Source organism: Cariama cristata, unplaced genomic scaffold, assembly GCF_000690535.1.
Source record: "Cariama cristata isolate BGI_N322 unplaced genomic scaffold, ASM69053v1 scaffold35917, whole genome shotgun sequence".
In the NCBI taxonomy this organism is placed as follows: domain Eukaryota; kingdom Metazoa; phylum Chordata; class Aves; order Cariamiformes; family Cariamidae; genus Cariama; species Cariama cristata.
In genome coordinates this window covers 2,534-26,193 of record NW_009627777.1, presented here as the reverse complement: position 1 = coordinate 26,193, position 23,660 = coordinate 2,534, and the positions used below count along the sequence as shown (strand labels likewise).

The window sequence follows — 23,660 nt, the reverse complement described above, 5'->3', positions numbered from 1 at the left end:
ATAGAAAATTAAGACATTTTTACTTACTCCAATTATGGTGTTCTAAAGCATATCCTTCCCCCAGCCCAATAAATTAAGCTAGAACTGAAAGACTTCACTAAAATTTAATGAGATATCATTAAACCATGTGAACAACTCTGCCTTCAAGGGAAGGGTTAATTAAAAGGTTTGGTGACTACATATTTACATTAAAGCCACATGAAATTCACGTTGTAGCAAGATGTGAACTTTGAATTTATGTGGTGTTTATCTGCCTGAGGTTACCAAAAATGACATCTAACATACCTTGGCAAAAAAGACTGTGAGGTGTGTTTCACTGCCAAGTATCCAAATAGGAAATTTTGGAGATTTCAGATAGGAGCCAACCTAAAAAGGTACAACAAAATCAGAAACACAAAGCAAACTCAGAAAACTCATCTAGTTAGTGATCAAGTTAATGACAATTCAGTTAGTGGAGTCCCAACTGCTCTGAAAACTAATACGAAATGTTCAATAAAATTACAAAACAGTGTAAAATACTTAGATTCTAATTTTGATCACTGATTCCTGTTTGACTCTGAAAGCAACATAGCTTACGATAATTAACTGAAATAAGACATCAGTGAAATTGTGGTATCAACAATATCCCTTACTTCAGCCTTGGAGACATCCTTCAAACACTGCACACCAGTAAGTACTCCTATATGTAACAACACTACAGTTGGATGTTAAATGAGGTAGAAGTCCACTTGACTTATTAGTTGGTTTTGGATGAATCAATTCAGAATTGACATTTATTTAATAAATGAAGGGACAGTTAGTTTCAGGTAATACACCAACATTCTGCAAACTACATAATCCTCTTTAACCCTGAGCCAAGTTAAAGGAATTCACTACAGATTGAAAAGAAAGCAAAAAAACAAACAAAAAGCCTTTTGAAATTAAGAGTATTAATGCTGTTTCAAAAGTAGTATTTGTAAAGCACAAAATTTCTCAAATAAGAGCCTTAAATCAATAAATTCTGTGTCACAACAGGAATAAACAATATGGACTAGGTTGCACTTCAGTTACATTCAGATGTTCACAGATAAATACATAAAGTACCTTTTATGTCTTAAATATATTATATTCAGAATACATTTACTTAATAGTAGTTTTACCATTTTTCCTTATAGGTATTTATTTCAAATGGAAGAGAGTGATAGCATAAAAAGAGAACAATAAAACTGCAACGTTCACAACAGCAAGCCACTTTGAGTCTTCATAGTTTTATAACCACCTATGTAACTTTCATTAAGCATTATTTTAGGAAAAACATAAGCTTCTAACCAGCTATATTAAATTGGTGTAATAAAGTTCTAATTTAAATAGCAAACAACATTTACTCAATAAGTAACATTTAACAATTTTATCATATATGTTTTAATATGGTTTTATTCTCAGTTTAACTTGAACATGCTTTGAGAGTTCTTTAATATCTCCAATTGTATGCAGTGAAGCTTTTAGTAATACTGCCAAAGAAGCCTGCAACACCTTAGTGAAAGAAAAATTTTAAATTACTTACGAAACAGCTTACCTTACAATATCTCAGAGATTCCATCAATGTCAAAAAGCCTACTGTTGCCTGTTTATGTATACCAAGAAGTTCTGTTCAAAAGAAAACACAAAATTTATTGAAGAAAAACATGCAAAGCCTCTTTTAATCCATTTTTTCTTACTTTTAAAATTAGTCAAGTAACAACAATTTTAAGTCATGCAGTGTTAGCAACAGTGGCAAATCATCAAGGTATAGTCAAAAAATGATAAAGGTTTAATAATTTCCCTCTCTATAAAATAAGAAGAGCCAAATGGATGGTTTTAAAAGTTTACTGTTGATAGCCTCTTCTCAAAAGTTGCTGGATTTAGTAGGAGATGAAGTACTTGTAACTTGCACTAAAAATATTCTCAGAAAAATTTAAGAAAAACTGCTATCTTGAAGGGAAAAAAAAAAACATATTTATGTCTATATGTATCTTTCTTTCCTTTCCCCTTCTTTTTTCTTTTAAGAGTTCCCTGGCCATATTTATCTTCATCATTTCACATCCTGAATAATAAAACATAATTTTGCAAATAATATTTTTGTTAGTAGGAAGGAAAGCATTCACTCAATTTGATTTTCTGTACTGACTTCCACTTACTGTGTCATACAGCTCTCACACACACAGCTGTCAGGAATAGCTGAAATATTTATGCATTACTGATTGGAAGAGCACTTACAGAGCCCTGTTTGAGGCTCTCTAATAAAAAATGAGAAAGTACTTCAGAATTCAAGCTTAGAAACTAGTTATAATCATAAGGATGTGAAGAAGCTCTGGGCTTACATATATATCATCTCAACAGTGCAAATAGTGTCTGCTTGGAACAGCTCTGCTAGGTCCCCAAACATTGCCTAAACAAAGAGCAGCACATACCTGATCCTGCAAATATACATGGGAACATACACCATGATCAATTTAGCAAGATCTGTATTTCCTTTTTTCAGAGAACAGCGACTTTCATATTTGTAAATTCCCTCTAAAACACTAAGTCTCAACTGTATTTTTTAACATTGATCATTCATGTACAACAGCATAAAATTGGCATCTTTATCCATGGGCTAATGCTTCAGAACCATAGCAAGTGAAAGAAACTCTTCTAAATTTTTCTGATTTCTGGACTCTCAGATATCAAATCTGCATTTCATTGTAACTCACAGCATGAGGCATGGTGCGTCCTGCTCCCTTCACCAACTTCAAGTTTACCTCATTGAATTTTGCAAGAGCACAGAAGAGTTATTATAGTAATGGTTTAACACTTTCCTCTACTGTTAAGCAAAATAACCCCCAACTCCAAAACAACAAACCCAAAAAACTTACAAACACTAGCTTGTTCACTACCTTTGCGGCCCGGAAGTACAATTCCTTCCTTTGAGTTGCCAGCTATACATATTAAAAGACTCTCTGCAGTGTAGAATTCTTTGATCTGAAATCGTGCCTTCAAGGATTATCTTCAAACTTGCTTGGAATTAAATGATTCAGGGGTCCACAGATAACACTTTGCAGAACCCCATTATCTCACTAACTTATAGCTGTGTTGCTATAAATTGCCATATGCTGAGATAATTCATCCTTTCTTTGAGCCAAGGGCAAGACAGCTAGCCCAATTAAAAAACTAGTGAAGGATCCTTCAAACTAGGGAATAGCTATTGTTCAGAAATAGCACATTTATATGTGCAATGATGGGAAATGAATGGCAGAAGCTAGCAATCATACATTAAAGAAATAATTTCAATACATCACATGTCTTTCTTAAAAATCATTAACAAAAATCAGTGTAAAGTTCAGTCTGCTAAACAAAGGTTTCAGATTTAGGAGCTGATGCTTGGAACAGAACAGCAAAGTCACATATAAATAATATTTATTATTCAGAAAAAAAAAATATCAGATTATTAAGTATTGTGTTCCCCTGACAGATAACTACATGAGAACTCTGATTGGTAACTAGAGAGAGATGGCATTCTGGCTACAATAGCTGCAGAGTGTGAATATCCTGAATAGCTAGTACTCAGGCTACATAGATTTTGTATCTGAAAGCTATTAGGTTAACTTTAGCCTGTAGTCACTGGTCTACCCATGTCTCTTTCAGAATTAGTCAACAGAGAAGGCAGACACAAAAGCAAAAATCACTCTCAGATGACTTACAAGGAAACGAAGGGAGGCTAGCTGCCCTAAATCAAAGTTCACCCCTGTGAATATCCTCACCCCACAGAAAGAAAAAACACCCCTGGAAGAGATCTGATAACACTAAAGACCACCTAAGAAAATGAACATGTATGCATCTCATCAGAAAGTTAGCTTCTCCTTTTTGAAAGTACTTTTGCAAAGTACTCAAAAGGAGAAAACTGGAGCCTTTAAAAAAAAGTCAGGCCTAAACTAATGATGGTCTTAAAAGGCAACAGTGTTGTTACCAACCGTATCAGAATACCGCCATCTAGTGACAACATGAAACACCAATAATTCTTGGCACTAAGAAAAAGCAATTACACCATTATCTGTATTCATATTAAATTGCCAAATTTCACGTAAGAATGACAGTCTTTAAAAAAAGAAGAGGAAAAAAAAATCTACCTCCTCATATCTTTTTACTGTGGATAATTGTAGCAAGAGGAGAAATTAGAATAAGAAGAAAGGTTTAAAGGCAAATATGTAGATCGTGAAAGAAGAGGGATCGTTTCACTGGTATTTGTAACAGTGGCAGACAAGAACAATTCAGTTAATAATTCCTTACAATATGCAGTACTGTAAGAGTCAGAGCTCTGAGTATAATCTGCAAACTACCTGGTAATTCCTTAAGTTTGTAATTCAGTATGTTCTTTGCCACTGACAAAATTACTGACGGTACCTTTAAAACGGTTTTAAAATAATTTTAAAGATTTACTAATTAAAAATTGCTTATCTAAACAGCTAAACAAGTGGTAAAGTAGCTTTACATAACTTCTGAATAAAAACAGCAAGTACCATTTTTAAAATTTCATGTAGTAAACGTGTTTACTTATGATAATAGCATCACCTATCTAGCATTTTTCCTGTTCCTGCACTGCGGCTGAATCTTCTCACTGTTGCTTCATTGCTGCCCCTGCAAATACGCCATGAACCATGTCACATCCATTACCTTCTGCAGTTCTTTAGCACCACCTCTCCCCCATGCCCAGGGATACCCTTCCTGCCACCCCATTTCAGAAGTTCACCTGCTGATTACACCTAATCACAGAAGTACCTGAAATTTCTTTCCATTATGTTTTACAGATGGAAAAAATCAAGCAGCACTGGCAATCAACTCCATACAATACTAATAAACCTTGCAACTTGTATTCACTTGACCAGAGGAACTTAAAGCAAATAAGCAGTAACCAAACCAGAAAAACATACATAAAGCCAACTTCAGAAAATAGCCAGCAAACACATTCAGTTCTTGTTATTTTGACACCTGCAACCCTTCTACATGAGACACTCATAGCATCGGCAGAAAGGAAGCTGAAGGCTACAGCCAAAGAGAGTCAAAATACAGGAGAAATGATTGAAGGAGAAAACAGGAGATGACAAAAAGGATTGATAGATGAAGGAAATGTGACAATGCATCCAAAATTCAGTCTTGCCTAAGAAGTTGTGAACAGACCAGGCTGTCCTTTGTCCTTCTTTTTGACAGACTACACAAATCACTTTGTAATAGAGACCGATTATAGACTTAGGACACTGAATAAGTTGGTGTTGACTATAATTATCCCAAGGACTTGAAGAAAACTACCCAACAGTAGTTAAGTTTAATTACTCAACTGGTGAAAAACAACAGGATACATAATACCAGATTCTTAAGATGTACTAAAGATTATTTTCTGCTCTTCCTCTCCCTCCCCAAAAGAGACAGATGTTTCTGTGGGAGTTCTGGTTCTGTATTTTTAGGGCAGAACTGACTGAGAACCTAAATGTGGAATATTACTATGTGCAAAGAGAGCTCAGTATTCTCAGAAAAGAAAAAAATTCCAACTTGGATAACTACCAAATAAGGTCTACCAGAAAGATGGATCTGAAAGACAAATGAGGGAAAGAACTGCAAGATTTCAAAAAGGACATATTAAATTGCAGAACAGCAAATTACCCCATTGTAAACTAAAGTTGCAAGAATAATTCAGATTGATCCTAATATAACAATTCAGACTGATAAATCATAATCTAAAAATCAAAAAGAGAAAATTAAAAATCCTGAAGAGAACCTACAGATAAACAAATTTCAGTTAGAAAAGGGGTGGATAAATGACAACAATGTTCTATACATGTAGCATGAATCAGGGTAGAAATTTACTGATAAAACACAAAATTAAATGATGCAAAGAAAATACAAGTATTCAAAGCCATCTTTGTTTTAATTCAGAAAAGGAAAATGATGTCGTATACTGAAGAAGATTAACAAAGTGATAATGGTGTCAGCCATAAAAAAAAGAACAAAATTGGCTAAAAAACTGTAAAGAGAGACATGTTCAAGCTTGCAAATCCTAATGAAATTCATTATATAACACTTAAGTAGCTAGATAACATAAGCCTGTGAACCATTAATGATTATCTTACATATCAAAGAAAAAGTAGGTGTCAGGAGACTAGAAAAGGGAAAACAGCGTGCCCACCATAAGAAAAACAACAAAAAAAGCTAGAGGAAAAACCAAGGAGAAAGGATGATTTTTAACCTCCAAAGGGTCTTGAAACAAATTAGTAATCAATTTGCATGTACTAGGAAGGACAGTAAAAAAAAGAATTGAAAAAAGCAGCCAGTATAGGTTCATCAATAATAGACTGCAATAATCCAATCTAAACGCCCTGATAAGTTTACTAAACAGGGGTGAGAAGGGCTAGATACAATATCCAAGTGACATTCTGGTAAGTCTGATGCTGAAGTACAGCCTGTATGGAATCATAATCAAGTGGAAGTCTAAAAAGTCTCAAAGGAGATTATATTACTTGTTCATTCTCAAACCACAGCATTTCGATTCAGGTCTTGCACAGATCTGTCTTAAACCTCAGTTCAAGTCAGTATTTTCAAGTGATGACTTACGATGATGGAAAATCCTTGTAAAAATCATGCTGATGAACCTGAAATGGACTTTGTAGCAGTGGAAGAGAGGATGTGGACACTTTCAGAATTCAAAGTGTTCCTGCTTTCAGATCATCTTCTCCATTAAGATGAAATGCGAAAAATACAAAAGCCCCCTAACCATCGTGGTGGTCCCTCACTGGACTCACTCCACTACGTCAATGTCTTTCCTGTACTGGGGAGCACAAAACTGGACACGCCACTCCAGAGGTGGTCCCACATGTGCCAGATAGAGGGAAAGAATGATCACTTCCCTCTACCTGCTGGCTATCCTCCTCCTAATGTAGCCCAAGTTGCAGCTGGCTTTCTTTGCTAGAAAGGTACACTGCTGATTCATTGCAACTCACTACCCACAAGGACCTTTGGTCTTTTTCTACAAAGCTGCTTCCTAGCCAGCCAGTGCTGCCCTGTGCTGTTACATGGTCTTACTCCATCCCAGATGCAGAACTCCAGTGAATTTTATGAGGTTCTTGTCAATCCATTTCTGGAGCCTGATACAGCTGCTCTGAATAGTGGCCCTGGCTCCAGTGTATTGACCAACCTTCCCAACTTGCAGAGACTGCACGCCCTTCCATCATCCAGGTCATGAGGTATCTCATAATTTCAACCCGTTGCTGACAATCCTGTATTCTCTGAGATTTTGTGCTGCGCATCAGAGATTTTGTGCAAGTATGTTTTATTTCCATTTGAGGTCTGCTTAAATCAAAGGACAGTAAACAAGGAGACGATCAAAACAGAAACAGAGCATATTGCAAATCTGTAGGTCAGCATCTCATAGTACGTAAAAATTATGAACAAGCATAAAGTAGAATCAACTTACTCATTCCTGAACATTCTCTGTCTCCATCCCACACATTAGAAACAGCATGCCCCGTCAACAGGAGGTTAATCAAACTTTGGCTATATAACAGAAAGAAATAGTCTATTAAAATGGACATACAATTTATTTCTGATAAAAAGGTTCTCTCTAACAAATGAAAAAAAATTGCATTACCCTGACAGCTAAGAAGGCATTCTCTAACTATATTCCTTTAATTAGCGTGTATTTGTAATTCAGTGACGCTAATATGATCTCCACTCTTTCAACCAACAACTTGATATAAAATTGTAGCCCTGAATTTGAGAATTATTCCACTGAAAATTCAGCAATAACACAAGCATTTCCTCAAAACTGATGCACTACATGGAATAAGTAGTGAAAAACACATGCTATGTTAAGTGTTGCTTTTAACTATTAAAAAGTTATAATTGAATCTTTGTCATAATGTCAATAATTTCCTAAAAGAATGATCAGTTATAAAAACATAAAAAATTCGCCCACTGATCTATTTTAAGTGGTAGCAACCATATTTTGCAGCTTACCTTCCATGACCGTAAACAGGATCTATCAATGGCTCAGTTGCATCTTCAATTTCATTTTTTATGTTTTCAATACCCTGCAGAAAAATGACAAATATTTTTGCTCTCTTAAGGAATGAATTGCAATATTTACAACAGAACGCAACAGTAAAACATTAGGAGGTTGATGTTCTTTTATGAATTGATACCTAAACACACTTCTTTCTCTTGATAAAAGATGTTAGGAATATACAAGGAAGGATGTTTCCAAAATCTGTAATTCTCCCAGATCAGAGGCAAAAAAAAAAACCAAACCCAACCCCCAAAAAAAGAGACCAAAAAAAGAAAGACTGAGTTTTTCAAGTTTTTATGCTGGAATGTACTGCAACATGAACGGAGATACCATGCCATTCATTTATCTAGATTTGACTTAAGTTTACCAGTGCAGTGTTCACCTTTTACAGAAAAAGGGTTACATGATCAAACTTTCTCTTAACAAAGAGACAAAACACACACACACAAAAATATCAAACCACCCACAAACCTTTGTCAGTATTACAGAATACAGAAAGAGCAATACTCCGAATCTGTTTGTCCACACTGAATATTGATCCCAAACTGCATCCTTCAGTTCAGGGAAGCTTTTGAATGCTCGTTTGCTAAAGACAAAAAAACCCAACAGAAAAGGAGAATGTATTTAGATGAAGCATTAGAATAGTGTCACAAAGCACAAACAAGAACTACTAACACCTAACATGAAAATGTCCAAGGAAAAGCAGAGTAAATATGGTGTCCTACACAGAATGACCCAGGAGCTGTTCTGGAGTTACTATAACTGCCATCAAGTCATTAGTATTTACCCATCAGAAAAAGATAAAGAATTCTGGAGCAATGTGCAAAAATGAACACAGTTTTTATATGCAAACACTAACCGTAAAGTTACATACACTTGTGAAAGAGCTGAGTGGCTCGAACCAGTAATTCTACAAAACACCGTTATTGAAACTGCAAAATAGACTGTATGTCACCAAAATAACATTTGCATTATATAGTGTTCTAAAAGACATTAATTCCATAAACAGTGGAGAAAAAAACCTTCTGCTTAACCAGGTCAGACTATCTTTCAGGCTTTCGAAGTAATCACTACATTTCCCACGAGAATTTGATTTTGTTAGACTCTAGCTTTGGAAAAAGCAAAACGTTGAAAACCACAAGTGGTACATTAACATTTGGCAAACTATCTGGTTGTATAATAGGATTGCTACCTGGATGATAAGGTAACACCAGGTGATCATATGTTCAAAAAGAAAAAAAGTAAAATAAAAACAGAGGAAAGGAAGAGATCCATCAAGATTCCAGTGAAGTAACACACTTTCTATTTCTTGGGATATTTAGAGCTAAATACTGCTTTTCAGAACACAATCATCAGTTTTTATTCAGTAATTAAAACTACATCACACTCTCTGCTTATCTTACACAAACTTAGGTAAATATTTTCTTTTTGATTTCTTGCGCACTTCTAGTAAGCCTTGTTCAAAAAAGAAACAAACATCTGCAAAAATATATCCATAGATGGGTTTACTCTGGCTAACACTTGAGATTTTTAAACTACCTTTCATTATCAGAGTATATGTGGCATACAAAGTATGCTAGGCAAAGTCAGTTCTGAAATCCATCACTCAAGCTTGCTTTAAAGGCATATGCCAGAGCGCTCATTTCCAGTGAGAAAGACTGAGAAAAACTGAAGTGGGTACCACTTAGTCCAAAGACTAAGGAGGTAAGTGGGAGAGAAGGGACAAAATTAGTGTTTCCATCAGACAAGGTTACAAAAATTCTATATTCTACTCTTTCTTCTTTCCTCATATGACAATGGTTTTAAAGAACAAACTACAATTACTACTGACACAATAAGCAGTAGTTATTTCAGTTCTAATTAGCAACATTTCCCATCTCAAGTGTTTTTTGGAATTCTGTTGTTCTTTTATTTCCTCTTTGAGGATTTATTTATGTAACAATTACAACTGTTCACTGTGAAAATAAAAGGCTGTTACCTTTAAAGGTAACTAGAACTGTAAGCTCTGTAATTAAACCCCAAAAAAGAAAACATTGTTTAAAGTATGAAACAAAAATCAGTCTTGTATATGACACATTTTTATAAATGTGTCTTACATTGTCTCAAATAGGGAAAAATACTAGATGACAATTCTTTTTCAGTATATACATCACAAGTATTTCAGATAGAATCACCTGTGAAGACTGTGAATAACTATTGAGGATTAACATCTTTAACTTAAATGTGAATCTTAATTAGCTGTCCTCATATACTTGAAATGCCCAAGTTATTTGGCCAATTTCACACATTACATTGCTCCAGTTTTATTTCAAAGCCTAATCTTATGCTCAAAATAATATTCCATCTTAAAGAGTAAAACGCAAAGAAAAACCTCTAAACCAAAACTTGAAATCCGACTTTAATCTGATGTGTAACACACAAAAAGTTCCTCAACATATCCCTTTCAGGGCTGTGAATATTAGTGTAACTTCAAATTATTGTATTTTAAATGTTCCAACATATTACTTACTGAATTAATGCATGAAATCGCTCAAAGCCAAGCTCGTCGACAGCCAAGGCAGCTATACACAAGAGACACTTTTCAGCACTACACATGGCAAAAAAATGACACAAGATACACACAGCAAGCTAGTATATTTTCAAGCTTTAATTATATTTTTAATCCTCCCTCAACATTTAAATTTAACTGATTAGTATAAACTAATTTACTGCAACATTAAGATTCCACCATACAAATTAGTGAGAACATTTCTATTTGGACTAATGAGTTTATTAAAAGCACAAAGCCACTGGAGTGTGTAGCATTGAAAACATTTGCCAAATACTAAGCTATTGATTTTGTATAAAAAGTAGCTGTCACAAAGTCATCAGGCATATGCATACTATAGATACAATTTTGCAGGTCAACAAGAAATATTACTTCCTAGAAAAGCAAGCATGATTATTTGGATAATTTTACCAATGTAGGTAAGCTGTATTTTTTCTTCAAATATACATTCTATTACTGAAATTTCCCCCCCCTTTTAATGCTTATTTATTACAAAGAAATGAGTAGAATTATTCTACACAGTGTTACACATCCTGTTTTTAAATAAATTCTCATTGTTGTCTTTTAATAATGCATAAACAGCCTTTCAAATAAGTGTCACATCCAGGACAAAAAAATACAGCATTAGTGTCTTCCCAAGTTCAACACAGGCTTTATACCTTTGTTCCCCTCACAACATTTCCAAACCAAGGAGATGAAACGAACTTTTAAAATCAAATTTTCTTTTACCTACAGGAAGTTATACTTGCCAGTTGTGTAATTATCAAATTCTATAGGCATTCAAATATTAAGACTGTAGCAGTCTCTAGTGCCCTCTATGTCTGTAAGGACTTTATCTTCCTGCTAGTAGAAAAATATACAAAATAGATATATCTGCTTCCTGATAAAGGCCATTTACCGCTGAATATTTAAATAATGTCTGATCATCTAGCTACTGAATTTGACTGCATACAGTTCATTATGAAGACCTAAAGCCATTAGGGCTAATACTACTGATCAATTCTTCCCACAAGAATTCCAGAAAGGGCTTTTTATGCCCTTTCTGTTTGTGTTTTGGAAGATGTACTTGATTTGCCTATGTGCAAATACAACTGATTCTCCAGCAATAGAATACTTTCATTTTCTACTTCGGAAATAAGGCAGTAGTAGTCTTAAGAGTGTTAGTGTATGTCTTTTGAAAAACTACAAAGAATTGCTAAAATTAGGTTACCAAGAGCAAAACTAGACTTAAGAAAATGGATTTTCAAGACATTTTTTAAAAATCTGAAAGAAACTGCAGAAAATGCTATAGGAACTAACCCTGCTCCAATAACATGCATTTTGTAAGCAGAAAGTTAGAGGGACTAAATCATATAAAGCAATCTTTGAACCTGGGAACTTGCACTACTACAGCCAATGCATGGCCAACAAGTCACTGGTATACGCCACAAAAGCAGATGAAAAATGCTATTGAATTCAGTAAGTGTGCTCGAATCCACCTTTTGTTCACACAGCAGGATGACAGGCAAATTTATTCTGTTACTGCAGAATAGAGTGAAATGGCAAGAGAACTACTATTTGAAACAAAGGGAAAGAAGTAGAAAACCTAAATAGAAGTGTAGCTATACATAACCCAAACAAGGGTAAATAAAGACAGTGCTTAGTGGAGAGGAAAAGAACAGCAATAGAACGTGAGTTCTATGAGAAATACAACTGTATAGAAATTCTTTAAAATTACGCTCTAAAATTCTATAGAACTCTATAGAAATTCTTTAAAATTACGCTTTAAAACACGCTCATGCTGTGTCTAATCATATTTCATGGTTTTGTTATAGATATATTCCCATATTCAATTCCCAAATAGTAGTAGCCAGCCCTGTGGAATTGTATCTGTAATACTCCCCCGTGTGTGTAACTCATCTCTTAAGTTCTACCAACTATGACAATGCCTGTTTCTATTTTTATTGATTTTTTCCACCAAGCAACAAATAAATTTATTCCTTTGCACGAGCAGTAACAGAACTCTACATTATTAACAGTACCTTCTTCTCCACATTTTTGCCCCAAGCCTAACCAGGCAAGAAGCTAGTCTATAGTTAAATTGCAGGACAGAAAAGGGAAAAAAAAAGACCAACAACAACAAACCCTAACACAGATATCTTAAATCAGGAAGTGTATTGCATTATACATATACGGTAAAATACTGTTTGAACTGTAGAGTACATAGAAGAGGTACATTCAGCGTCTAGCCGGCAACACAGAATATGAACAATGGAAGAGATTAACACTGTTTATGACAAAAGCAGACTGTTCATAGTAAATGTATCCTGCTCTTCCTAAGCACATTCCACGGTATTAAGGACAAGTCAGGCAGAACTTGTAGACTTGTACAGAAATATGAAAACTGTAGATATATAATAGAATGAATTAGTTCATTAAGAGTCAGTGTTGAGAGCAATTATTAATTGAGTGCATGTTTAAAAAGACTTTCTGTGGAACATTTTCTACAGCTAAAAGTTCTTTAGAATAAGACAATACATTAGTAAAAGCCTACTGACAACTAGTCTCTGTTTCACTTTTTCTTCAAAGGAAACTTCATAATATGAGCCAGAGCTTCAGAGACAACAACAAAATCCAAAGAAATCAGGAATTTCAGAGTTACGACTGCCTTATCTTGCAAAGAAAGATTCTTTTTTTTAGATAAAAAAACAGAGAAGTTGTAGATACAACTTTCTGTATAATACTTTTTCTTAAGGAAAAAAATCCATTCACTTTGGAACTCTTATGTGGTGACATTCTGGTTTTTTTTCCAATTAAGTAACATTTTAATTATTATTATTTGAGCCTTCTAAAGCAAATGGAGCACTTGATAGAAGCAGATGAAGATGACTTGTAACATAAAGAGCTCCAGCACTACTAATTGCTATAGCTAGCTGCGTACATATAAATCTACTTGTACATTTCTTACTTTGTAGTTATACCACAAACTGCCAAATAACATACTCCTTCCATCAAAAGATGGCACCTTTATAAGCATGTTCTCACGTGAAGAGTTTTTCATACTTCTTAAGGGACACATTGAGAACAAAAACTAAAAGAAAAAGAAGCTTATCTTTTAACACGTTATATATCTCCTATCAAAAGATCAATAAATACACATCTCAATGATCATGTGTGCACAGGTAATCTTCCCATGTCACTGGCTCCGCAGCAGTTAGATATGACTGGATGCCGTGCAAAAGATGATGTTTACCGGATCCTTGATGTCAGTAACTAATGAAGCAATCAAGACATCTGCAAAAAGCAGGTAACCAAAAAATTCTAACCTACAAAAAAGTTCTGTTAATCTACTAAAAGGTGATTTGATTAAATTGTTTTGGCATTGCACAGAATCAAACAAAGGGAAAAAGGCTACTTCTCTGTAACAGGATCCAGAATATTTTAGAACAGATAAAGCTTTGCAGAATTTCCTAAAAAAGCTCTTCTGAAATAAAGCAACAAGTGACAAGTTAAAATATTCCTCCAGTGTTAGGAAGCATTTAGATTTTTCCAAATTAAAGACACATCAGGTCCCAGTAAATTACAAAATAAAATTGAAAAGATTATGGAAATTGCTCAAATTCTAGAGAAACGAGTATGTTAGAACTCCAGTGATAGATAGCACATTCCTTTTCACAAAAAGGATCAAAGCCTCTAATTACAACAGACAAAGATCTGTCTGTTGCTAATGGAATCACAAAGGTGAAAACCCCATCTGCATAATAATAACAAGCAGTGGCCCCTCAAAAACAACATAATACTTCACTAAACAATGAGTAACTTAGTACAGAAATACGTCTTACTAGGTTGTTCCTCTTGACGACTAGATTCTGCAGGACTTTCAGAAATACTGGCAGTTTCTTCAGTTGTTTTTCCTCTTATCCATGTTGCCAGACAGTACGATTCAGAATTATCAGAGCAAGCCATTTCCAAAATATCACATAATGTATGACACAGAAGGTTCTTCTGCTCCTCTTCTGAAAGATCAGAAACCTACATGAGTTCAATTGCTGCTAATCCGTATCTTATATAAGCTACTAGTATCTTTTTTATACATTAATGTTATCTAAATAATTGAGTTTATTACTTTTATCTTAATAATTATTAATGTTAATTGCTGTTTGACTATACCGGACCAAAGAATCATAAAGCTGTCTTTAGAAAAATATGATTTCTAATCCATTCCCTTTCCTAATAACAGATTTCAATTAAATATTTATAAAACACACAAGTACTATGGACAGGTATAGACCTCACAAATGGGAGTTGAGAGACATGTAGTATACATACTGTATGCCTCATAAAATGGCATGGGAGGATATTTAAACAAAAAGAAAGTGTAAAATATTTTAAATTCTTTGTACTAGGACACGCTTTACAAATAAAGTGGAAAAAATAAAGAGAAAAAAAAGAGGTCTTGGTACCTGGACAGTCTCTCCAAGTAGACTTTTCGCTGGTAAAAAGCCTCTTCAAAAGGAATGCCTTTGTTATCAAAGCATAAAATAATATTAAAATACTAGACAACACCAATTTTTACGTTATGTCACAAGCTCTGCACCAAAGCATTTTTGCATGATATTAGAAGGGTTTTAAACTGCTCATCATTCAGCAAGAGATCCTGAGCCTGCACTGCTTCTTGATTTTTCCCATTCAAACTAACTACAAAGGTGGCCTCATAACTGCATTCAACATTACTGAGTTCGAATCTCAAGTACGCTTCAAATACAGAGTGCATATTTACATAAACATCTCCAGACCCACAGGACTGTAGTAATGGAGGCACAAATATTTTGCAATATAACTGATTAGTAGTACAAGACAACTCTAGTCACTCAGACAAACCCCTTTAGCAGTTAAAAAGCTACCTCTTCTAACCATTGCATGTATTAATTTGCAGATCAGATGAAAGAAATTTTATGCATCTCCATATCCCTGCTTTGTTTTCCATCAACAGTAATGCTGCAATTAAAAAAAACCAATATATGCTCTAAGTTACAAAGACGGAAGAAAGAACAAACTTTGGGAAGCAGACTCTTGGTCTTTCTAATTACTCTATTAGACGCTGTTTCAGGTTATCTACAGCATCTTAAAAATAGCCCCTCCAACTTTCACTTCTTGCCCAACAGACTCACCCTGTTCTCCCGTCACAGATCTTTCGCACACCTTTTTTAGTAATTCACAGCGGCAGTAGGCACTGCAAGATCCATTTGATCCTTTCCTCCTTCCCTAGCTGGATCTCAGATCACTTTTACACATGCTTTAACTACTTAATTTCAAGGAAGTTGAACTACATATAAATCTGAAAAAACACTGTCTATAAGATGTGATATACAATTACAATTTGATACAGTAAAGACTTGGGACTGCCTTTAAGGAGCCAGCTGGTCTTATTCTTTACTCTCTCCACTCGCTCCAAATAAAAGATTTCTAATTCTAACATCAGAGACCAGACACTCTACATCTGGTTTTAAGACCACAGAACTAGACAGAGCCATGTTTCAGAGCGCAATTCATAATAAAATATTTTTCTATTGATTGTTTACAACCTAAATAAGTGTTGCTCCTTCCCGTGGTACAAGTCTTTCGGTGGAACCAGCATTTACGGTGTCTTGAAGTAACAGTAACAAAGGTTTTATGACTATCACATTACACACACCAGAGATGCAAACAATTCCAAGATGTCAGTTGTCTGACACAGATATCTCCCAATTCATGATCAGATTAACTCTGCTACATGATTTTAATATGTCCTCTACCAGAGGAGAAGGCCTCAACTCAGACCTAGACATACCTGCAGAATCTGATCTGTGCTTAAGAGGAGTCAAGAGCAAGCTACCAGAAAAACTAAATCTGGCCCATGACTCAATGTCTGCCTGTCTCTATAGGGTGCCCCTAAGAGAATGGAGAGCAGCCACAGATTAGACAAATTGCTCTAGCAGAACGGATCCAGTCATGTATCTACAGGTCATGCACCTACACAGCAATCAGAACTGCCCCAGAAACAGCACTGCAAAGAGTATGCACACAGCCAACAAGATACAAGGGACTGTGATCACAATCACAGTTGGCTGAGCATATCTGAAGCACAAGTGAAATCCCAAGCATGTATCCAGCATAAAATATATTCACCTGATATACTTCAATTATTCTGCTAACTAGGACTTTGAAAGCATAGCATTTCTCCTTTTCTTACATAGCGAACCTTGTTAGATTTGAAAATCTATTACTTTAAATATTTCAAAATACAGTTTGCTAAAGCAGCGATCGTGGCACAGACATTATGGAATTTAAGAGAAGAGAAAGGATTAGGATTACATTTATACCTGATCTTTTACTTCTCCCCTTTATCCTGCATTCCCTACTTTAAAGTTACCTCTGCTTGGATCAACCTGCTGCACTTCCTCAATCAAATCCACTCCTGCAAAATTATAGTTCAAATCAGTCCATCTCTGCCTTTTTACTGAGTTTTTTGTCTCCTCCACACTATAATTATGAAATCAAAACACAACCATCTGCAATTTTTAAAATAATTATTTTAGTTCCACATATATAGGTGAAAACAACAAACCTGGGGCTTACTAATTTTAAAGCAGTCCTATAATAAATGCATCTTACCTGTACAGGTGCAATCACTGCACAAGGGCCACCTTCAAATTGTTCTAATGCAGTTGATTCAGATTCACTAAAGACGAATCCTGTCAAATGAAATAAGACTGTATTTAGTGAACTATGTAAACAAGCAGATGTTTATGTATACTCCTTCCCTAACAAAAATTTATTTATTCACCTTTAAAGATTAGATAAGTTTTCAAGATTTTCTCCCCTGATAATGCTACAGAATGTGGTTAAACTACCTGAAGAAAAAAGTAATGAATACTTGTGAAAGCACAGAAATTAATTATCTCAGCAATGAAATCACGACTACAAAGGGCCAACAGCTAGGGTCTTAAACAAAAGCATTTTTAACAATAAAACTGTCACTAGAGCACATGTGGCCGGATACAGAAACCATACTTTTTATTTTATTATGGTTTATTTCTTATAAATTGATTAAAATTTGTTTGTAAGCGGTAATATTTTGTCTCACATATGTTAAAAAAATCATCTTTGGACCTTCACTGAACATGCATAATACATTTCTGTATCCTATGAAGGAGACAGTATGCCTCCCACTGATCATGTTTTCAGCCTATCAGTGCCTCCTATTAAGACTGAAATATGCTAACTCAAATATTCACTTGTAACCACTGAAGCAAGCATCTTGATGGTGTTCTTTCACAGAAGATACACTATATTTACTGAGATGCAAGACCACTTATTTTCCTCCTCCATCTTTAACATATTTGTATTTCAGAATTATCTTACAGTCACATAATAGAGCAAACACTGGAGTAATTACTGCAAAATTGTTACCACCTTGCCCTTAAACTTGTCTTCAAGAGATGGTGATTCATAGCTTGCATTTCTCATAGATAAATGCATGTACATGGACAATTACCTTCATAAAGCAACTTACAGCGAGAGATATCTTGCATTATTCTTTTACGCACAGGTAAGATTGTGCTGAAGTGACTCTAGTTCATCTAGAAACCATGCAATTGTAGTCAGCAACTAACCAGTAAGCACAAGCAAGTGGGGGTTACAGAGAAAAGGGATACACATGCATATCTTCACAGCAGTGTCAGTCTCAGCGGAAAGAATATTCAATGCTGCTTTCATACAATTTCTCCTTTTCCCAGTTCTGTATCATTACATGCTCCCATATCAAAAGCATTCCTAACCCCTGGATGTGAATTTGAACTGGGGAAAAACATATCCCCCCCCCCCGCCCCCCGGTGCAGACTTCCACATTACTGCATCACAGTATGTCATCCCAAGTGGCACAAGAGAGGACTACTGCATGTTTTGTAGGCCATATTTCATCACAGAAATGACAATTGTTCAACAAAAATGTGTAATTTTTTAAAAAGATGGATCAATGTAGCCATAGTTCTTCAGAAAATCGAGTTTCCCCTGTACCTTACAGAAGGCTCCAGGGTTTTTGTTTTAACTGAATGTGCAAATGTGCATTACAAAGATGTAATTTATACCCAAAAGCCAGATACACTTCAAGCCTACATACTTAGATCCAGCATCACCTAATGTAGCAACAAAGCTCCATTAATCCATACTTAAATCAAAGTTTGCACTAGTGTCATTTCATTCCTCTGTTGACATGCCCTTAGAAGAAATATTACCAGCCCTTTAAAATTTCTGAATTAGTTTGTGCAGGCTTATCATATTAAAAGGTAAGTCTTCCTCTACTTTGAAGCATTACTGCATGCCATCTAAGCACACTGCAACAATAAGGTTTTTCTAGTTGTTTTAATGATTTAGCCACTGCAGAAAAACAACATACTTGGATGTGGTACCATTAAACCACACTTAAGAAATCTTGAATGTGTTTCACATTCTTCAGGCTTCTTACAGAAAGCATGAACTGTCTCAGCTTAGCCCTGCCCTATTTTTCAAAATTGCTTCCTAAAAATAAAGAAAATCGAGTGTGATCCACCAGAGTGAATACAAATTTGAGACAGACAATGCAAAATTGATATTACACAGGATTTGACAGAATGCAGCCACAGGAAAAAGCAATATATAACACCTAGAGGAACACTTAATTTCTTTTTACCTAAATTCTGCTTAACGCTTAATAAACATCACAGTTCTAAAAGCTGTTAAGCAAAAAAATGGTCTTCAGGGATTTTTGTTTGGCTCTCTTTTTTAAAACTTCTTCAAAATCTGAAGTCAGCTCAGGTAAAATTTCAGAAACCAGCAGTCTGAAGTCCATCTGAGTTCAAGTTTACCTCAGCCAGCAATCATACCTACTTACCTTTTTTGCCCTCCACAATAATCACATCTTGGGCAATCTCTATAAACACCCATCAACCCCACGCTCTTCATGATTCATAGGAATGGCCTGGTCACCCTTTAAGCTACCAACTAAGACTAGCATCTCTGATTCAGACTAATTTCCACTTACCCTCAACTCTTAACCAGTCATATCCGTCATACAGCTCTTTTCACTCAAGATAAAATTTCAAGAGCAAAATAGATGTAATGCAGCCAAAATAATATTTTTGTTTTTATTAATCTGCCTGCCTTTTATCCATGAGTACAATTACAGTCATTTACCTATAAGAAACATAAAACAGTATCATCACCATTCATCTTCCTTGTAATTTATAACTCTATTAAATGTGCCATTGATTCCATTTTTTCAACATCACTACTGCTCTACTGCTTTAACCTTTCCAGTGCGGGGGGCAGGGAGGGGGAAAGTAGATCTAGATTCCTCTTGGTAATCAGTGTTGTCATGTTTTAACCCCAGCCAGCAACTAAGTACCATGCAGCCGCTCACTCACTCCTGCCCGCACGCCTGGTGGGATGGGGAAGAGAAATGGAAACAAGGTAAAACCTGTGGGTTGAGATAAGAAGGGTTTAATAATTGAAATAAAATATAATGATAATAATAATAATGATGATGAAAAGGGAGATAACAAAAAGAGAGAGAGGAGTAAAACCCAAGAAAGACAAGTGATGCACAACACAATTGCTCACCACCCACTGACCAATGCCCAGCCCTCCCCTGAGCAGCGATTGGCACTCCCGGCCAACTCCCCCCAGTTTATATACTGAGCATGACATTCTGTGGTATGGAATATCCCTTTGGGTAGTTCGGGTCAGCTGTCCTGGCTGTGCTCCCTCCCAGATTTTTGTGCATCGCCTCGTTGGCAGGGCATTGGGAACTGAGAAGTCCTTGACTTGGAGTAAGCACTGCTTAGCAACAACTAAAACATCAGTGTGCCATCAAAATTATGCTCATACTAAATCCAAACCACAGCACCATACCAGCTACTAAGAAGAAAATTAACTCTATCCCAGCCAAAACCAGAACAAGTGTATTGGCCAATATTTTGTGTTATGGCAACTATGATATTCCCAAATATTTCTTTACATTCTATGTCCACTATTAAACACAAAGTTTTATTCTCCCTATTTCCCCAAAACTTAGCATTTACCAAGGCCTATGTTTCTCTTCTTACACCTAATTCTTAGCTCTTCTATATAGTTTGCCAAAATGAATGTATGCCTTAGCTACCTACTCTTGTCTTTCCTCTAATACTCCACATAATGGTCCAAAGCACTACAAAACCCATTCATTCTTCTATTATGACCAGCCCACTGCTTTCCTGCATCTTTTTATTACTTGCCTATTTCTAAAAATATTTTTTTGTTTTTTACATCCAAGACACTCTAGACATTAGTAACACTGTCATTTTACAAAGGATGCTGTATACCTTCAGTGTTTGAACTCTGTGCAAGACCCAACTCTAGTTGAAAGAGACAAGGGGAGTAGCTAAAGAGCACGCAACAGTAACCGCATTAGAAAAAAACCTTACTCTATCTCTGATCCAATCTAGCTACAAAGATGCTGCATTATTCATTTTTTGGTCTTGTTCTCTGCTGAGCTGGTCTCTCACCATGGAACTGCACTTCTTTTTCTCTTTTGGGATACAAGAACTGCCTGACAGAAATACTAGAATAATCTATTATTACCCAAGTACAAGGTTTCCAACACATCTTAATGTTTCATCCTTTCTCTAGAGCTGGATGTAGATGACGGGCACATTTTGCATATGGTTTTGGGTTTTCAAAGTGTATTTTTATAGTAAAAAGAAACTTCTGAAATTTTCTTTGGGAAAAAAAAACAAGCCAAACAAACCAACTTTTTCTCCCACACAAAAAGAAAGGAGCATTTACTACAGTTATACCACAATAAAAATCCACCTAATGGATTGTGCCTGAAGAGCCAGGAAGTCCTGGAAGGGCTTGAAGGAAGTATCCAAATTACCCGAAAGGCTACCACTAAATTGGGCAACAAGCTGCCAGAAAACAAGGTGAGATTACAATGTGTTTGCCTTTTTTCACACCTTTGGACAATAAAAAAACAGCTCTGTGAAACTTCTGAATTTTGACTGAAACTTCTGAATTTGTACCCTGGTAAAAGCATTCTATGTGAGCACTCCTCAAGACCTTTTATTTTCTTTAGACCTGTCAGCCTTATCCAGGGTAAAGAATGGACTCACTAGCACCATATCCTTTCTTAAAGTAAGGACAACGTCTTTTCAGATATTCCTTTTTGGGCCCAGGCAGTAGAAAAGAGTTTGAGGGTTCACTAACTATTTAGATAATTGTGTTACAGGGCATTTCAAATTCTTACTGCTCTATGTGTATTCCAACTACATTCCTTAAACGGCAACAGCCACCATGCTCATTAACGAGAAAATACAATCTTCTTCAGAGCTTAACTTACATATTCACACCCCATTTTTTTTCCAGTGCATGGTATGTTCCAGTCTCCTTCCAGTTTAAGGGTGCTGATAGGGCTGTTACTTAATGACACAGACAGTCCCTCAAAAAACTGTATTTCGGCCCCAAACCCTAGCTTCTCATTCAGCAAGCTTCACAAGAGGTTTTGCGTCCTTCAGAATGAACTGATTAAGACAACTCTGCATTGCAGAAGTACATGAAATAAAAATTTAAATCTCATATACAATAAAAAAGGGATGAGAGTCTGTCTAAACCAGCAAGATGTGGTTATTTTGTCTGTGTTTTTTGTATGTATGTATGTTTTTCTTGTATGTATGTTTTTTGTAGGTATGTGTTATTTTGTCTGTATTTTGACAGTATCACTACCCCAAAACCCACCCGTCACTCCAAGGGAGGAAAGAAGAAAAGTCTACCAGTATAAAATTGAGAACAGAAGTTCTTCCCTAGAGAATGTTGTTAGGTAGCTCTTCTGAGCAGCATGTCCCCACTGTTTTTCCAAAAGCTACTGTTGTCTCACATTTAATAGCAGTATGGCTTGTGTTAGCAAGAAAGACCACTTCCTACTGGCAGAATTAGCAACATCTACTTAAACTGAAGGAACATCTTCTACTCAGATGGAAGCTCTAAGCTGGTAGTCATCAGTACTTCTTTGTTTGAAGACCTCAATATTTTTTTTATATAGGATGTGCAAATTCCTGGCAGCAGGTTTGACTTCTAACTTCTTACTTAATTTTTATAGATGCCTTAAAAGCAGTCCACAGACCATGACTTGAAGACCACTCACCAAGGTTTACTTTGCTAAGTGTGAATGGCATCAGTAAAGCAGAAGTTTCAAAAGCAGTTCCATCAAAAGATTTAGAGGCAATACTTACGGCAGACAAGCAGCAATAAGTAGGCAGAGGTGGGCCAGTAGGTGTAACTGCTTCCTCCAGCTGTTTGCACAATCCACACTTGTCTATACCCTAACTGTGAATATTAAATGGAAAATGCTTTGCTTTTCTTCCTGATTAGCTGTTTGCACTGAGTAATATGGAACTCAAAGAGACAGAAAGCAGACAAATGCAAGTATTCTATACATCCTAGTCACCAAAACATAAAAAAAGATTACATAGATACCAATGACTATTTCTCCCATTATCCAAATGAATTAAACATTACTAAATTAAACTCAGAGTAACACTTTTCAAATTGCTACTTCTAATTAAGACTTTGAAGAGTGGCAAGTGTATTCCTTTTGCACAAAATGTATCTGCTTGTCTGATAAAAATATTATTTCCTAGTAACTCTGCCTTGATTGTGGTCTAACAATATTACAGCTCCAATGACTTAAAAACAATACTATAGGATCTAGATCCTCAACCAAGAGTGTAATAAAAGCCAATTTGGTGACGTTTAAATGTACTAGACCAGAATCAGAGTTACAGGCATGCAAAAAAAGGAAACCTGGAAAGAATAGGGGAGAAAAAAAAGGAAAGTTGTCAATCTACTCACCCAGCTCTCAACTTGGAAGCTGGAAGAAGATGCAGACAAAATGGACCTTTTTACATTGTACGTTATACATAGATACACGAACTGTAGTATTAATACCTTCACAGTATGCTTTTGAAGTTAAATAGCTGTTTCAAAAAGACTGTCCCATATCTTTCTTTCCAAAGACCAGTGAGAAAAAAG

The 23,660-nt window shown here is 35.6% G+C and overlaps 1 protein-coding gene across 1 annotated transcript; it reads right to left on the bottom strand.

Moving 5' to 3' along the window:
• Nucleotides 1–285: 285 nt before the first annotated feature.
• On the bottom strand, nt 286–19,030 carry FAM188A (family with sequence similarity 188, member A; the record flags this gene model as incomplete). Its single annotated transcript, XM_009704554.1, has 10 exons — nt 19,015–19,030; nt 17,232–17,311; nt 15,041–15,098; nt 14,420–14,593; nt 10,560–10,611; nt 8,522–8,636; nt 8,002–8,075; nt 7,460–7,539; nt 1,556–1,626; nt 286–366 (listed from the first exon to the last, which is right to left on the bottom strand). Coding segments are annotated over exons 1-10 (801 nt in total), but the record flags the coding sequence as incomplete, so codon positions are not given.
• Nucleotides 19,031–23,660: the final 4,630 nt, after the last annotated feature.